Source organism: Acanthaster planci, linkage group LG07 (genome assembly GCF_054643075.1).
Source record: "Acanthaster planci isolate LZ-2023a linkage group LG07, COTS_SCS, whole genome shotgun sequence".
In the NCBI taxonomy this organism is placed as follows: domain Eukaryota; kingdom Metazoa; phylum Echinodermata; class Asteroidea; order Valvatida; family Acanthasteridae; genus Acanthaster; species Acanthaster planci.
This window is the reverse complement of record NC_141783.1, coordinates 15,212,415-15,229,833: the sequence shown is the minus strand read 5'-3', so window position 1 is coordinate 15,229,833 and position 17,419 is coordinate 15,212,415. Positions and strand designations below refer to the sequence as shown.

General features: G+C 40.9%; 1 protein-coding gene across 3 annotated transcripts in view; it reads left to right on the top strand.

The window, feature by feature from the left end:
• Positions 1–17,005, top strand: part of LOC110980253 (SEC14-like protein 1) — a 46,751-nt gene extending 29,746 nt beyond the window's left edge. For all 3 annotated transcript variants that reach the window (XM_087138736.1, XM_087138737.1, XM_022236765.2), the window contains 9 exons: positions 164–572; positions 855–970; positions 4,920–5,109; positions 5,701–5,789; positions 6,998–7,378; positions 7,802–7,939; positions 8,529–8,762; positions 9,650–9,807; positions 10,547–17,005. In XM_087138736.1, the coding sequence (XP_086994862.1) occupies positions 164–572; positions 855–970; positions 4,920–5,109; positions 5,701–5,789; positions 6,998–7,378; positions 7,802–7,939; positions 8,529–8,762; positions 9,650–9,807; positions 10,547–10,655 (1,824 nt within the window). In that variant the 3' untranslated portion in view covers positions 10,656–17,005. The remainder of the gene's footprint in view (positions 1–163; positions 573–854; positions 971–4,919; positions 5,110–5,700; positions 5,790–6,997; positions 7,379–7,801; positions 7,940–8,528; positions 8,763–9,649; positions 9,808–10,546) is intronic.
• The last annotated feature ends 414 nt before the right edge of the window (positions 17,006–17,419 follow it).

The following is a 17,419-nucleotide window of genomic DNA, read 5'->3' as shown; positions in this document are numbered from 1 at the left end:
GTAGGGGAAAGTGGAAATTTCTGTAAAGCCTTGAGAGGTAAACCTGGGAAATTGTCAGGTTGAATGGGCAAAATCAAATAGGGACAGAAAAACTCACTCTGCAGAATGAAGATTTAGTTTTATGACCCAGTTTTATTTTTCCCAATGTCTTTGCTTTCACTAGGGCAAAGAGATCTTGTTGTATTACATCAATGAGCTCCTAGAGGAAGGATACCAACCTACTCCGACATGGGCGGAACTCCACAAGGATGACCCTACCAAGACAACCTCTGAGTCCCCGTCGCCTGAGCCAGAGGAGACCGAGGACAACCGAGAAGCCAAGAAGAGGCTGACCCAGGAGGCAGCGCAGGGCAACAGTATGAGCAGCAGGCACGGCGAGGCGCATCACCACGGCAGCCACCACCACCACCATCACCACCACCGGCACCGCCCCCACGGCGGTGAGGGGACAGGGGAGACACCCTCCACCTCAAGGGGCAGGCAGAGCAGTTTCAAGGAGAACCCGCGGAGGAAGCGTCTGGCCTCCAGCGCCATGGAGAAGGGTGCTGTTGGTGGAATGGGGTCAGAGGAAGGTAATGCTGTGCAAACAATTAAACACAATTTGTTTTTTCAATCTACCTAGTTACAAAGACAACCCCAAAACTTTAGAAAAAATTAATGAAGCTTGACCATAATATTAACTTTCAACTGTCAAGTTCTTTCACTCTATCATTGTCAGTGTGACTTTATTTGCTACCTTCTCGTCCTTGTTCAAATGCTAATAGCAATAAATCTGTTTATTCTTTTGGTGAAAATACTTCTAAAAATGTGCAAAACAAAACTGAATTTAGTATTGTTTCTGAATTTTACTCCAGAGGTATCCAAGGTTGACGAGGATTACATTAAGCAATACTTAGGACCGCTTACTCTGGTGCAGGAGAGCAGACTGATCGAACTCAGAGAATGGCTGAATGAAACGCACAAAGGAAAGGTGAGACCAAAACAGAAAACAAACAAACCCAAGACAAACCTCATGCCAGATCCCATGGCGAACCCTTTGACACACAGGGAGACACACTAATGATGTCACCATATGTAGATCTACCCGTAGCACACTTTTGCAAATGCTCAGACAGGCCTAGGTCCAAGAACCAAAAATGGACGAAGAGAAAAGTCAAGGTTAAACCATAGCAAATCCTGTAAAACACAGCAGAAGTGTAGATGAGAGAGTTCCCCTAACAGACCCTTTGACAACTGATGTTACTGACTCTGACTCAAGGCAATGCATGAGACTCTGTTTTGTGTTAAGCAGAAAGAGAATGTAACCCAAGAGCATTATCCCACCTGCCTTCAAGATTTGAGACAAAACCATCCAAACCCACCCTCATTCAGACTCCAAACATAAGACTTTTTGTACAGATAGTCTGTCTATCCCCTGGGAAAATAGACAGTTGCTTCCAGCTTTGATGAGTGTCAGCGGAACACAAAGAAAGAAGAAAAAAAAAAAGACACAAATATATACAAGATGGGGCAAGCTTCCAGACATCAACACATTCGATATTCACCTCATCTGCTTATCCATGTCTCGATGGGCGTCGCAATTCTGAATAATTCATTGTTAACGGGGATATCACTTATATCCTGGACTCTGGAACTCTTTAAGATGTAATTCCCTAACCCCATTCCATATTTCCATCCCTGCTGTGAGCCACCTGCCGTAGGATTAGACTGAGGGCAGGTGTTGAATAAACCATTCCCATGTCTTTGTGGAGGCTTTGTCTTACAGTAAAAGAAATCGATTTTCATTAGCTCAAATTCAAGACTGGTTTGTCATGGAATATTGGCATGCACTTGCTGGATGGTGTGTGATATCAATTCTAAAGACTGGTTTATGCTGATGGGAAATTTATAACCACAAGGCAGTGAAGGTGTTGTGTGGCACTTTTGTATTATTGGCTCAAGCTTTGCCAACCAAAGCAAAACGAAAAGTGATATCAGGACAAATATACTGTTACAATTTTAATAGCAATATGTCCTGCTTGTGGCTGTTTCATTATTTGCAGTTTGCATCAAATTGCATTCATGCTGGTATAAAATATGAACCCCAATTTTGGGTGTTTGTTTTGAAGTAAGAACCTTCAAGATTAATGTTACTCAGCGCATCAATTTTTTCCCACCCTAGAATCCAGAATTTTCCCTCGTCCTGGAATGCTTACTCTTTTTTTGTGGGCTGACCATCTTTCAGGCTGCAGGGTGTGTGTAAACCTACCCATATTCGGCGATCAGTTTACTGATCTACTGTCCCTCTTGCCTTTAATATGCTGCTCATGCGGTGTGTCCACAACTAGCCAGTGGGATTGACAAGATTGGTTATCTTTTAGACACCTCATCTTAGGGCATCTTATATTTTTCATCAGGGTTCTTATGTCCCCTGCTGTGAGCAGGTTTTCACGCTGAAACTCATTAGTGGTACTCAGTACAGTTACCTTAAATGATTAGCAGTTCAAAATGTTTTCAACTCAAGAAAAGTCAGATGAGTTCCACTCAGCCTTTTTCTTGTAACGCAGTGACTAGACAGTGCGAGTGCTTCTGATTTTTTTCTACTGTGTTCATGACGTTGATAAAAATATGTTTTAGTTAAGAGTGACATAGCACATGTATGACTGATTTTTTTTTCTTCAAAAATTCCTTCTGCTCACTGACAGTATGATCTTAGCAGAGCCATTTTAATGGGAGAAAAATTGTATGTTGCATTTAGCTTTGAAAGTCACATGTTTTTGTTTGTTTGTTTTATTTCGTTTCCTCCTTGGGCAATATTGTTAACTTCAATACTTCGTGTCTGGCTTTTGGCAAACCAGCCTTGCTTCAGTTGTATAATTCTGTTCAAGAGGCACTGGGATGATGTGAAGATCCCTTGAGGTTGCTAAATACAGAATGGCATCCTTAAATGTGATGGAGATTACGCCCTGTTCATCTTGCTTGGTATCCCAGGCATTTCCTGCGCAAGACCGATTATAAATCTGCATCCTGCCCCAGCTGGGGGGGGGGGGGAATTCTGCACAAAGCAACTGAATTTCAAAGTTCCTGGCAAATTCCTTGAGATGCGTCCTGTTCAGATATGGGCATAATTACTGGCTCTAGCCTGTGCACTGTCTGACTTGAATTGCAGGAACTGTTGAGGCTTCAGTCTTGGTTGCATGATCTGAACTTAGTATTGAGTGGATAAAGTAAATTGTGCGTACATATTTGGGTGAACCTGTACATGCATCTTAGTGCTTTGATGGAGTATTTTGCCAGAGGTTCTTTTTTTTTTTTTTTTTTAGCGAAAGAATGTAATGTAGGATTAGTTTTATCATATTTCCCTTGTGTTATTTCTTTCATTCTTTTGAGTTATCAGTGTTTGCATCTGTTTTTATCTGAGCAGCTGAATTTTGGGGGGGGGGTTTGTGTATGCCTTGAGTAGTGAAAAAAAAATGAAGAAAATTTTTGCTTAGAATTTCCTCATTTTTTGGCACCTTTCCAAGTTATTTCAGGCAATGGTGGTGTTATTTTTATTCCTGATTTTGATTCCTTTTTTCAAAATGTAGCCTTCCAGATTTTGGAATTCACTTTTATCAAAAATACATTCATGTAGCATTATTGGATTGAAATGACCCAAACTGCCACATTCAAAAATGGAAGTGCATATACTGGTATCCTGCAATATCTGAGTGCTTGCTTCTCCGAGTAGAGCATGCGTAAAATTCATGACATTCACCTGCTAAACAACTGGAACGGTCCCCTCTCAGACTGAAAGGGTTGACCTGCTTGTGACATTTTGAATTGGGATGAATTGCAGTGGAGTGTCTCTGCTGGGCAGACATTTTGCCCTGAACTATCAATCACATTCAACAGAGGCATGAAAAGTAGTTTGCCGTGTATAGTGTTTTACAAACAGGCTGGTTGAAGTGGCCTGGGAATGGAACATCTCAAGTTCAGCTGAAGAACTGTGTCCTTTTATGTATACAGTAATACCTGAATATTTGCTCTACCTGTATATTACAGCAGATGCTGTTAGAATGCTTACTTTATAAATCACAAATATACCGCAGGCCTTGTGAATAAAGATAGCAGATTTATTTGTCCTGGCAGAATCTCAGACCTGCTTGGCAGCATGGATGACTCAGCACCTTAAACGTATGAAAGCCATCCACGTAACGGACATACTATTTATAAGATTAAAGTTTGGGCTTTAAAAATGGGACCTTTTTTGTCTTGCTCGGCAAGAAGCTGTTTGAATCATGTGACTGAGTGGATTTTCATTGAGCCAGAAATTTATATCCCTCTCCAGGTTGAGCTACTAGATATATATATATATATACATATAGCTGTCCTATCATCCTTGGGCCGCCACTGCAGGGGGCAGATCATTATCTCTGTACACACAATCTGAGGGTTTTTTACTTGTTATACATGTAGATCACAGTAACCTGTTATGAAACACTTAGAGAATGTTTTCACATTGTGCCGATTCTGAGAGATTTGGTGCAGAAGGCCAACCGTTCCGGTCATGCTAGATTCTTAGATTGCACACTGTGGCCAACTCAGAAGAGCTTAGGAAATACAAAAATCACAGGAGTACCCTGGTTCACGCCTGTGAATCATGAAGGGTGTGCAGTAGATTTCCAGTTGAATGGGCACAAATTCACAAAGACATCCGCAAAATAGCATCAACTCTCACTAAAAATGTCAGTAACACATGCAGAAATAACGTATGTTACATCTTTACTGCTTTGATCAAAACTAATTTGCAGGGTCTATTCGCCCAAGGATGCAATTGCTGAAATATGCCCCATGTCATAACTCTTGAATCCATTCTGTAAATATTAATGAGAAATATTATCACGCCATTTTTCCCCCGTCTTATTATTTTTTTACTCTTCTTCACCCTGATGATGCAGATGCCCAAGGACATGCACCTGCTGCGCTTCCTACGAGCACGGGACTTCAACACAGAGAAGGCCCATGAAATGATCACCGAGTCCCTGGCCTGGCGTAAACAACATCAGGTGGATAAGATCCTGAGCACCTGGGAACCCCCGGAGATCCTCACCAGATTCTTTGCCGGGGGATGGCATCACTACGACAGCGGTCAGAATAGCAGCCTTCATTAATGCATGAATGGATATGAAAAGGCTTCAAATTTTTGACATTTATCTGCGCGACAATCTAGGAAGTGGTCTGAGTCACAAGGGTTCAGTTTGGAGCGAAAAGAGGAATAAAGACAAATGAAAAATGTGTAAAAATATATATATATATATTTGAGAAGGGTTTTGCAGTGATTCGTAGGGTTAGTTAAGCTGGGGTAACAGTGAAACACCTTGAAAAGCGCATTTGATTGGTAAATAGCAGTCAGTGGTTGAAAAAAGCCAAATCTTCACTCCATATTGACTGACTCCCGGTCGTGGTAGTTTCCCAGTTTAAAACCCCGAGGTTTTATTAGGATTCATCCAGAATCTAACAGTGTGGAAAACTGAAACAGTGCCTTGTTCTTTGTACTTTAAAAAATGTGACAAGAAATATAACGCAGGTATATACAGTACTAATTCTGTGTAATAATATTTGAAGTTAACAACAAATTTCTTCAGCACTGAATCCTTGTAAATTATGCCACACCTCGTCAGATGTTTGCACAGTTGAGGCGGTTGGGACAAATTGCATTTATTTATTTCTTTTTCACAGAGGGCCGACCTCTGTACATTGTTCGCCTGGGTCAGATGGATGTCAAAGGATTAATCAAAGCGGCTGGAGAAGAGGCTATTCTAAGACATGTAAGTAGCATACAGTGGAACCTCACTATACCGAACACTACTATACCAAACATTCGGCTGTACCGAACATCGTCCTTGGCTCCCAATATTTTGTACACAAAACCTACCAAACATTATGCAGTTGCAAATCAACCGAGATTCGCCACAGCATGCATCAGAGATCAATCCTGAGTGGTAGCTTCCCCACTTTAAGGATAAACTAAATAGTAATTTTGTACCTCAAGATTTAATAAAAAACAAAAATAATTAACAAATACATTTCTAGAAACCTCAAGCGCGAATGCAAAGGCAAAACATCACGAAAACAGTGAATCGTAGTATCACAAGTGGGTGCACTTCAGTTAGACAAGAGAGGGCGCTATTCAACATGGCAACGAAACATTCGGCAGTTAATTTCGCTATACCGAACGACCGCTACATTGAATATTTAGTGTGGACCCCGTCTTGTTTATTACAGCAGCGTTTCACTGTACATGTTTTGCCAGAAGTAACTGGGATACCTGAAATGATTGAATTGTTGGACATAATTGTGAACTAAGCCCAAGAGTAAGCAACTTTTGGCTTCCCTGTGTCAGCAAATTAAACATTACAGTGAAAGTATCAATAGTTGGATTGCAGATTAACATTTAAACTATGCCTTTCAGTGTTGACTTACGTGCAACCCCTCTCACCTGAAGTACATGTAGCTGTGTACAACTGTCAGCAGTTTGTAGGGTTTTAGTCTCCCCTCAAGCCGCATTTCAGTTTAAGTTCACCATGAGATTGTTAGTTAAGTTCATTTGTGCAACTTAAACTATACCCACTTACATGTACAGGGTTTGACAATGAAACCATTACAAGTAGTACACACTTGGTGTTTTAGCCAGTGGGTACTCAGACCAAGAAATTATTGTCCATTTTCCGACCAGTTTTGGTATTTGTCTGACCGAAAGCAAACGTGGTCCGACAAGATATATTAAAAAAGTGTAAAGCTAATAGTCCAAAAAAGGAAATCCTGTTAGTGCTTTTACTCTGGTTTTCGTGTTTATGACATTTAAACAGTGAGATTGTATTCTCATGTGACCATGGTACATGTGTATGTCCACTCAAAAGCTGATAATGACTGAATAACATTAGTACTGGTACATTTTGGCCTAGTTTCACACACTTGGCACTTATTGGTAACGTGTATGCATTTAAGGACCTGACTTTTGCCCTTTCCTCTCCAGGTCTTATCCATCAACGAGGAAGGGCTGAGAAGAACCGAGGAGGCCACCAAGAAGGCCGGCCACCCCATCAGCTCCTGGACCTGCCTGGTGGACTGCGAGGGCCTGTCCATGCGTCACTTGTGGCGCCCAGGTGTCAAGGCCCTGCTGCGCATGATCGAGGTGGTGGAGGCCAACTACCCAGAGACCATGGGCAAGCTGCTGATCGTCCGGGCGCCCCGGGTCTTCCCCGTCATCTGGACCCTGGTCTCGCCCTTCATCGACGAGAACACTCGACAGAAGTTCCTGATCTACGGTGGCAAGAACTACATGGAGAGCATCGGGGGCTTGCCAGAGCACATCGACTCAAACTTCATCCCGGACTTCCTTGGTGGGGAGTGCTATGTGAGTATGATCTCGTCAAGTAAACAATTACTCTGTTAAGTTTATGTATAATATGCAGTGACCAGTGCATCATAAGTTTCCATTATTTTTAATCAATTGAAGTCAGTCGAGAAAAAGGGCCTTCAGTTGCTTTTGAAGGAGCTGCATTTAGACACCCAAATTCTACACACAAATGTTTCTTGGACTGTACGTTTTACAATATCCTTTAAGAAGGGCGTTGTCCCACTTATTTCCTTACTTTTTGTTATTACGATGTTGGGTGGTTTTTTGGGCATCCTTGTTCAAGAAAGATCAGATGTTATTTTGTTTGGGGGGAAAGGGCTGGATAGAATATACATTTCCTCCAGAAAAAAGGTTGTCTGAGACACATGGACCATCATTTTGAAATCAAGACGTTAAACTGTTGTCATATGATCTTCCCAGTGCGATATTCCAGAGGGGGGTCTTATCCCTAAGACGTGTTACCGCTCCATGGAAGATCTCCAGAACCCAGACGAACTACCTCTCTGCTCCGAGACTATTTACAAATCAGCCACAGTACAGAAAGGCCTACCTCAAGAGGTGACTAGTCAGCTCAATCCAAATCAACCTGCCTTTAACCAATATGCACTATGATGTTCCACTTTGTCCATTTTTCTATTCCCTCTTATACAAAAGTATGTAGGGGTTTAAAAGCAAAAGGTATGGTCATAGTCTCTATTTCTTGCACATTTCTTGTTCAGACCTTGTCATCTTTTATTAGCAAAGTAAAGGGCATGCACCAGTCGAGCCTGCTAATTTGGCCCTATATATTGCTTCAGTTTATAGAGAGCTTCACCCTCTTGGGAACAAATGTAAAGTACCTGCTTGTCGACAGACAAGTCAAACATTTTTGTCAGGCTCCGGTGTCAGTCTCTTCATACAAAAGTGATAGCTGGTGGTACATGACCAGTTAATAGTTAACATTATCACCGTCAATTCCATCCATTTGCAACTGCATGCCCCTGTGTCCTTCCTTGACTCTGATGATTAGGCCTCATCTACATGTTGTCTTCACTGAGATTTTTGGAGAGCTAGCTTTTTCCTTGTTTCAGCTTTAGTTAAAAGTAACTTCAGATTTGCCAGCGGTCCAAATTTGGCTTGATGTGCTCCTTCCAATCCCCACCCTCAGGTGATGATTCACATCACGGACGCCCACCAAGTACTGACCTGGGATTTTGACATTCTGCGCGGCGACGTCGTCTTCTCCGTCTTGATGACCAGGCGACCTTTAACCCCTCACAAGGAGCCCATGGGTCCGATGGGGCCGGCCAACTCGGTGTACATTGACAAGTCACATGTGTGCGGTGTGGACTACAGGCAGGTGGAGCTGCCGCTGGTCTGCAAGGCTGGAGCCAGCATCCAGGTAGGTTGCAGTCTATTGTCGACTGGTTTGTTCAAGAATTGGCCTTTTTGGTATTCCATTGAGATAAAACAAGTGCACTGTGGTCCACACAGTCGTGTGGTGCGTAGACTATCCACGCTTGTTTCATATGTGGACATTCCTTTGTTCTCCTGTGGTCAAGAAACCTCGGGGATTGCTCCTTTTTCTCCCGCCTTGATAACTCCTCGGAGCTGGATTTTTGATGACGATTTCCTGGACTGTTCCCGTTCATTTTGCGACAGTAACTCTAACCCCACCGGCTTCTCAGAAGGGGAAACCTTGTGTGGTCATTGACAAGTCTACACAAGGTCTTTGCTAATGGCACTGTGTGGATATCTGTTGTTCAGAGGTCCACAGAGTGACCGATATGCCTCTTCACATCCACAAACTTGTGTCTTTACCTGCAGGTTGGAACCTGCTATTGTTCTTGTTTTACTCCTATTTTCACTTTATGGCAGACTTCTCATGTGTTTTGTGTGATTGTCAATGGCGGACCCTTGTTGGAAGCAGGAACAACATTGGTCTATATTTTTCAAGGACCCCCATTGAACACTTCCTTACAACAAACTCACACACACAAATTACTGAAGTTTGCTTGGAGTAAAGTGTTGATATTTAATACCTTCCTGCAAGAGCATATATTACCAGCCAATTGGTGAGCAATGTGTGATGTCACCCATTTTTGGTCATGTTCTTATTAGAAATTCTATGTTTTCAGTTTTCAACAAGTCCTGATCTTGCCGTGACATTCCGTTGAAGATCTTGCCGCAAACAAAAGAAAGGGTGTCAGAAAGTTTACCTTCACAAATAAGAATTTCTACATCCACAGAGTCAACCAAACAAGCATCCAACTTTTTTTTTTCACTCAGGGTTCGCATGTATGCCAGATGCCCGGCTGGTATATCTTACAGTTCAAGTTCTACAGCAGCTCCAGCCAGTCCAAGATGGACCAGGCCAAGGTGCACCATCACCACCACAAGTCCAAGATCATGTACTACTACGAAGTCTTGTCCCATGAAGATTTCAGGTGAGTGTCACCGGCACCCGAGAATGAAGGAAGAGGATAGCTGCAGGGGGGCTGTCCAAACAAATTGGGAAAAACTGTTTGGCACTGATTGTCGTCCTCTCTAGCCCCATGGCTGACTGCTGTTGTTTTCTTCAGTCATTGTTAAATGCCCGTCGGATTGTTGTCTTTTTTTTTTTATAAATTGACTGGTTTTTATTCGTGTAGCCAAGTTTGAAAGTTCAAGTCATGAGTTCATTCTTTTAAAAAGTAAGAAATTGGTGAAGTCTTTGATATGAAAAAGATACACAACAAAAGACAACATTTCGCTGCAGATAATTCTCAAGTCAAATTTCCATTAGATGAATATAATGTTGCGCTATGTACGATTTTTAGTACTCAAGAAGGATCCAAATAATTGGAGATGTTGGGAGGGGTCCATCTTCATTATCCTCCCCTGACGTCTGAGAGGTTTATTCTCTGAACAAGAGTGCAACAAATGTCCCAATGCTCTTTGAATTCATTCCTAAGAGTGTATATTTATTTGTGCTCAAACCTACCATTATTTTGGAAACTCTGTAAAATGAAGTTAAGCATTAAAACGAAATTAAAACTGTGAAGGCTTCAATGTGTGCAGTTTACATTGCAGTTACGGGTAGTTATAACAATTACCCCCCCCCCGAAATGTTAATGAATATTCATCATCTTTTCATGAATATATTAATGAACACTCATGATCTGTTTGTCATTCCACATGTTATAGGGGTTCGATGAGCAGTCTGAAATCATGCCACAGTGGGTTCTCAGCTCTCAGTATCAGCAGTACAGGGTCCAGCAAAGCTAGCGGTTCCAGCTCCCAGGTGTCCCGATGACAGTCACATCGCCATGATTCTTAGCTCTCAGTGACGCCGACCAATCCAGTCAGCAAATTTTGAAAAGAAACAGAAAACTCAGAGGATCTGGTAAAGGATGGCGTCTGAAACATGCACACACACAGACTCTCTCTCCAAGGTTGTGATTTGGGAATGATGTCCCCTTCCTTGCATGCAAGGTAGCTGCATCTGCCAGCCTCACCCCTTCCCCTGGATTTAGAATGTCCGTCGATTAGATTTCACATGCTGCACCACGTTTCCCCTGGATTAGGAATGCTGCAACAATGAACTTTCAATCACAAACCCCTGTAATGTAGCAAACAGTTATTGGTGGATAGCATCCTGTGTGAGCTGGTGGCTTTCCAGAGGATTACAAAGACAAGACTATCAAGATACTTGGACAAGTGATGACACCATTCGAGTGGCTTGTTTGACAATCAGCACATCATCCAGTGTTCTAATCTGTGTTTCCACTGGACCAAGGTTGCTGTCAGCCACAATCATCCATGCAACTTCTCCATTCCACTTCTGGTTTGAAAAACGGGGCAGTGCTGCTTATAGCCATGTCGAGTTGATCAGGTTCTGCGGCTGTGACATTTGTTTTATCCTCCCCCCGCCGTTTACAAGCTGCTGTGACTATCCATAGCCATAATGAAAAAAATACTTGATGTGGCTTGGGCCTGCAGATCAACATGTCTTGCACCCAGCCTTCCTACTTTGCTGCCACATAAACTTGTGCTGCTTAGCTGGGAGGTGCTGCCAGAAGAAACAGTAGCACGGAGTGTTGTTTTGTTGGTTCCTTTCCACACCCGATTTTGTCGCAATATCTATATATACACCTTTGTGCAGTGTACATACATACCCATATTGGTTAGTTCTCAGGGGCTTACTTTGTATCGCAAATACTTACAAAGAAAGTAATCATGAACCGTGTGATCCTTGTTTGTTCTCCGTCATGTGCGTCCTGTCTTGTTTTGTTGTGGTTTGTTTTGTTTTGAGGGCACTGCTGTGCTTATTTTTGATATTTTTACCTGCCTCTAATGAATTGCAGTCAGCAGTTTTATATTTGAGGTTGTGTTGTGTACAATAATCTATTATTCATCATGCCGTACACATAAGACACCTCACTGGAGATTTCGGTTCTCGGTCCTGTCACTTTCATATTTGGCTTTTGCTCCTTGCCAACTTGTGAATTTGACACTGGCGACTTCTGGACTTAGGGATGATAATGTATGTACGTCTAGCAAGCATTGGAAACAATGACAGTGACAACAGTGACAATTAAGATCAAGAAATTGATTCCTAATCAGTTGTAGGTTGACCGAGACCTCACGAGTCTGTGCTATCTGTGATTGTTGACAGTTTCAATTCTTGACCAGCTAATGATTGCCCATCCATGAAGATATTTAGGGTTACTCAAAGATGGTTTGAGCAATCATTTGCTGACCAGGTAGCCTAACTCTGTGTAGTACATTTCATGTTTTTCATTTGTATGAAAGGATGTGTTTTTTCATCGTTAGTCAAATTTTCTGTGCGGACACATTCTTTGGAATGCCTGTCAGAGAAATATACAGCAAATGAAATCATATTTGATGCCTTCTAAATGTGGTTTGTTGTGTAAATCTGTGTTAGTTGTTAGTCAAGAAAAATATTTTGTCGAGAAATTGTGGCACCTGATCGCCTTGCATGCAGAGTGGACAGTCTGAATCATTTTACCAATCACAGTCATGCAGATTTCGTGCATATATGATTTTGCAAAGAGCTAAGTTTCATGGCGGGTGACGGCAGGCAAACGAGGGAAGCTGCCGTCACCGTGATTCCGTTTCAGTCCAAGGAAACACTGGAGGGCATTTGATACAAATACTTACCTGGGAAGCAATGGGAGAGGGTCTGCTGTTCCATTGATGGCCCCAGGCCTGCCGGGAAGTTTATGAATGCGTATAACTCACTTGGCCATAATTTCAGTGGATATCAGTCTTGCCTTGTTGCTGGTTCATACTTCAGGTAAACAAAAGCGAAGTGAATTAGACATCAAACAACATTTGCAGTGCAATTCTTGAGTTGAAATGTGTCAAACTTTTGGGAATTTGCAGCACAAATTTTAATCTGATGTCACAATGTCACTTTCGTGTTTGCTTCATATATGAACTGGCCTTCAATCAAGCTTTGCCATTGTTTCACTGTTTTCGAGTTCCGGGATTGGATTTTTGGTCAAGTTACTTGTTCTGAATGCCCTCCAGTGTTCATCAGATTTAATCTCTCGAAATTGTACATGATTCCAACTTATTTGCTTTCTCTTTTTCTTGGTGTTTTTTGGTTTCACTTGTTAAAGGTATTAAGCCCATCTGTCTTCCATCAATGTGTTGAGAATAGTAATTGTGGGATTAAGGCAGTATATTGAAGTACATCACTGGAATTAATATATAATGATGTGCTGATCATACGTACGGATGAGTTTATTGTTTTGTATTTTGTTCAAGATGACATTTTGCACACAGTTTTTTTATTCCCACCGTGAGTTGTGAAAGATTTGAGTTAGTCTGACTGATACAGTACTGTTTTCTTACATAATTTACTGTAAACTGTGTCATCTGGAATAATTTTATCTGATTGTGGTTGACTGTGCTCAACAAAATTAGCCTCCAGGTCATCCCTTGCCAAAGGTTGTGGCTGGGTCATTGACAAACTCATTTTTGGGGGGCCACAAGGTAACGCGCTTCAGTTACAATGTCATAATAGGCACAATGTTCACTTTTTACCACTGGCCATTGAGCACTGAGGTTTTGATGCTGTAAGTTGACAGGTGGATATTTAACAGCTCTTTTCATTGGGTTGCACCGGTCATTGTGTGTCTCCTGTCAACTTGTCTGGTCAGTTTGGGCAGTTTTTTCTTTTAATTTTTGTGGAGATTGTCCCTCAACCTGTGACTAGTGCGCCATTGAACTGCTTCAGTCTGTGCAGAAGTACACTAGATAAATTTTCAGTAGCTTTCTTGGTACACCTTTTGGACTATTTGTGATGTACATGCATATCATAGGTGTGTGACTCTTATAGAAAGTGTTTGATATTTGTGTAATACATTGTAAGTTTTTCGTTCAACTTAAAGCATTAAGACACCATGTACACATTAGGCTGGTCTGTGCACACTAGTTACACATGTACATGTACAATGCGCATGTTCTGCTGACCAGCTCAAGTTTGATTAAAGGTGGTTGTAGTTCATATACACACTCGATTTAGTCAGTTCATAAGCTTTTTGTTTGTGGTAGTGGGCAGGCATGAACATTTTTTAAGCCTGTTGCTGGTGGATGTTGTTAGAATAGTGCCAAATTGACCTACCGTTTATATACAGGTACCACTAAATGTTTGTTCAATTTTGTAAACACCGGCGTAACAAACTATGGAAAATAAGCTGAAACAAGAAAGCCATATATGCAAATAATTTGTCTCATTTGCATATTGCAAAGCAGATAGTGTCAACCATTTCTTGTAGTTGTACAAAGTTGCACTTCTTGTAAACGAGGGTGTAATCTAACTTATTTAGGGCACTTGAAACCTAATGAAATTGGGTTGTGGCGGGAAATACCCGTGTTGTTTAAAATTGTTGTCAGAAATGCAGCAGCAGGGTTTGATTTCGCTGAAGGCACTTCTTTTTCTCTCAGACTAACTTGCAACTAATGAACAGTTCTACAAACATGCATTGTTGTGTTTAATATATGTAAAGAAATTGGATGATTTAGATGTCTCGTAAATAGGAACTATTATTTTTTTTCTGTGAATTTAGGAAGATAAAATCAAGGAGTTTATGGAAATGAATTAGTGTTAAAGGGCTGCAGTCTATTTAGGTTTTGGTATCATTGTAAGAAAACTCATTTAAAAAGCAAATTTAATATATAACTACACCTAGCAAGCTCCCTATGAAGTTATGCATTGATACATGTATTTTTTTCTGTTGTTTTCAGTAGTAACATTTCAAAACTTGCATAAAGACATTTACATATATGTAAAAGGCCACATATTTTATTACAAAAGTGTTTCATTTTGGCTCAGAACTAGTTTACGAAATTTCAGAATGTAGGAGTTTTTTTTTTTTATTCCAGTCACGTTTTGTTTGTTTTTGCATAATGTCCCTGAAAAGCAAGAAACACAGGTGTTTCTGATTAGTGTCTTAGAAGTTGGATGCATTACATGGTGTAATTAAGTGGCATCAATAGCATATTGTGGAGGGAATGACTAGAGGTAAAGGCACATCTTCAAGAAGTGAGGGTGCACTGCACTGTCTGGGCCATTCGATCAGTGTTTGCCCGGTTCCCCAGGGGTATGTTTGCGTGTGTTTGTCACCATGCAAAATGAACCAGTCATCAACAAATGGGTGTAGATCGAACTTGGCTCTAGATTCCTTTTCGGGGGTCCCACATCCCCAGTGCCGTTGGGTTTAATTTGAAAGATTTGAAGTATGCTTGTTACTACAGGGAGATTGGCCTCGTGCGGATGGGACTCTGCAGCAGGTCTCATTTCTACATTTTAATCACCCTCATACAACAGAAATAGTTTGTGAGACTATGATGCTGGTTGTCATAGCAACAGCCTTCAATTAAAAAATGAATTTTAAGCACTGGGGGGATGGTTGTCCTGTAAAACATATCTTGGTTTCTTGAAAGACCCTTCCGTGGTTTATCAGTTTTGTAACTTGGCCTTAATTATCAGCATGGTTCCATGTAATGTCTGTGACCTTTGACATCAGAAACAAGCAGAAACATTCATTTACTTCTGTATGTCAAGTCATGTCAAATCGTATCAAAATGAGGTACGAGTTCTACTGGAAAATAAATATATATACAGTATATATACGCACAGGCTGCGGGCAGCCTGCCTTGGTTAAAAACCTGTATTCATAGACAGAAAAAGTATGCTAATAAGATGTTGACTCATTATCATTCGTGGAGGTCGGCCAATAGCAGTACAGAGTTCAGTGCTCTCCTTAAGCATGGGAGTTTCTGAAAGGTAGTATACAGATCAGGATGTTCGGTGGTGTTTAGATGAAGTTGAAATGTCAGATTAAGAGAGAGAAATTAGTACTGATGATACCATTCACTTGTCCAACTTACATGAAGGCCGTGTCCGAAAAGGGCTTCCAGAGCTACGGCTAGGTCTATTGTCTACGCGTCTCCATGCTTTTCAAATGGAGCGAAGACCTAGACCTAGCTCTAGACAAGAGATTCGGATACAGCCTAACATTTAAGTGTCATGTAAATTCACTCGTGTTAGGAGCTGTTTCATTAGTCAAAACAGAGGTTCGTCTCACAGGTAAAATGATCATCTGAAAATGAGAAATGTCAATTTTTTCCTTTTATCGAGAAAAGCTTGTTTATTGATAGCTCAACGAGTAGATTTCTTGTCTGGAAATCAAAATATCAATAAAACTGCCATGGGAACCTTTCATAATCGGTTGTACATGTATCTGAATAACACACAATTGTCACAGAATACCTGTTTTGCAAAACTTACATACAACATGCAACCGGATAGACCTTTTAAAGTGATGGTGTATTTATTAAAAAAAAAAAAGACAAAAAGAAATAGATAAAGTTTACAATTTTTTTCATGGTACAGATCACTTGTAATTGGTCACTGATTGTCAACAGTGACAGATATCCAGGACTTGGAATGGGGTGTATCTTGTCACTAAATGCACCTTTTATGGGTATACATTCAGAAAGCTCATGATATTTAGAGTTTCCAGTATAATATTTAGTGTGAGTATTTGACTTAGTGAGAGAGCTGGGTAACGTGTTTTGCCAAAAAAGTCTTTTTTTGGCTTTTCTTGGATGATACAACTTTAATGAGGCCAAGAAACTTTCTGTGTTTCGTCATCAGAAAATTTAGGTTGCAGGTAGTTTGGTGTATACCTCAATTTAAACTAAAAATTGAAAAAGGGACACGTGTTTAAATCTGTTCATTTGGAATTATGCCAAGTATAATTCTTTGAATATAGAGGCTGTTTCATTGATCTCCCTATTTTGTATGTATTAGCATAAGCAAAAAGTCTTGACAGTTTTGGGGGATACGTATTTAGGAACAGTTTCCATTCACATAGTGTGTGTTTTACTTCAGAATCTGTGGATGCAGATATCTGCATTGGGTTTTAAACCAGACCTTTGAAATAGTTGCAAGAAACTTCTTGAAATCAAGTTTGCTTTGTGTACAGTACAGAATTTTTTGGTCTTAAATGTGATCTAGGTACGGTATCATTGTGGTGAATCATGGTGGCACGGGATGTCCAGTAATTGAAAGTAGATACTTTTTTGATAGATCTATGCAATGTAATAAAAGTCAGAAGGAAAAGTTAACCCTGGATTGGAATGTTGTCCGTGTGTGTGGGTGTTGAGTTCACCTTATTACTGTCACTCAGCCTTTAAACCCTTGCAACGCAAATCTCAGCACAGTTTTTCAGTACCTTAATTGCAATTTTTTCAAATGGCTCATTCCATGAGTTCCCTCTTCAGGCCTGTTTTCACACTGCTCTTTTATGTTTTGCGTGTTTTTGTTAGTAAAATTGTGTTCTTACTCAGCTTTGACATCAGAAAAGTTTGAAGTGAAATGTGGGAAGAGGGGAGTAGATACCCAAACACCTGCAAGTTGGATTTCACATACAATGGAGTAAGAATGCGCTAGTTGGTACCTAGATTTTGTACTATTTTCTTGTCTCAAGCTTTTCTTAGAGGGTCAGTGGGTGGCGCTCTAACAAATTACCATTGCCAAAA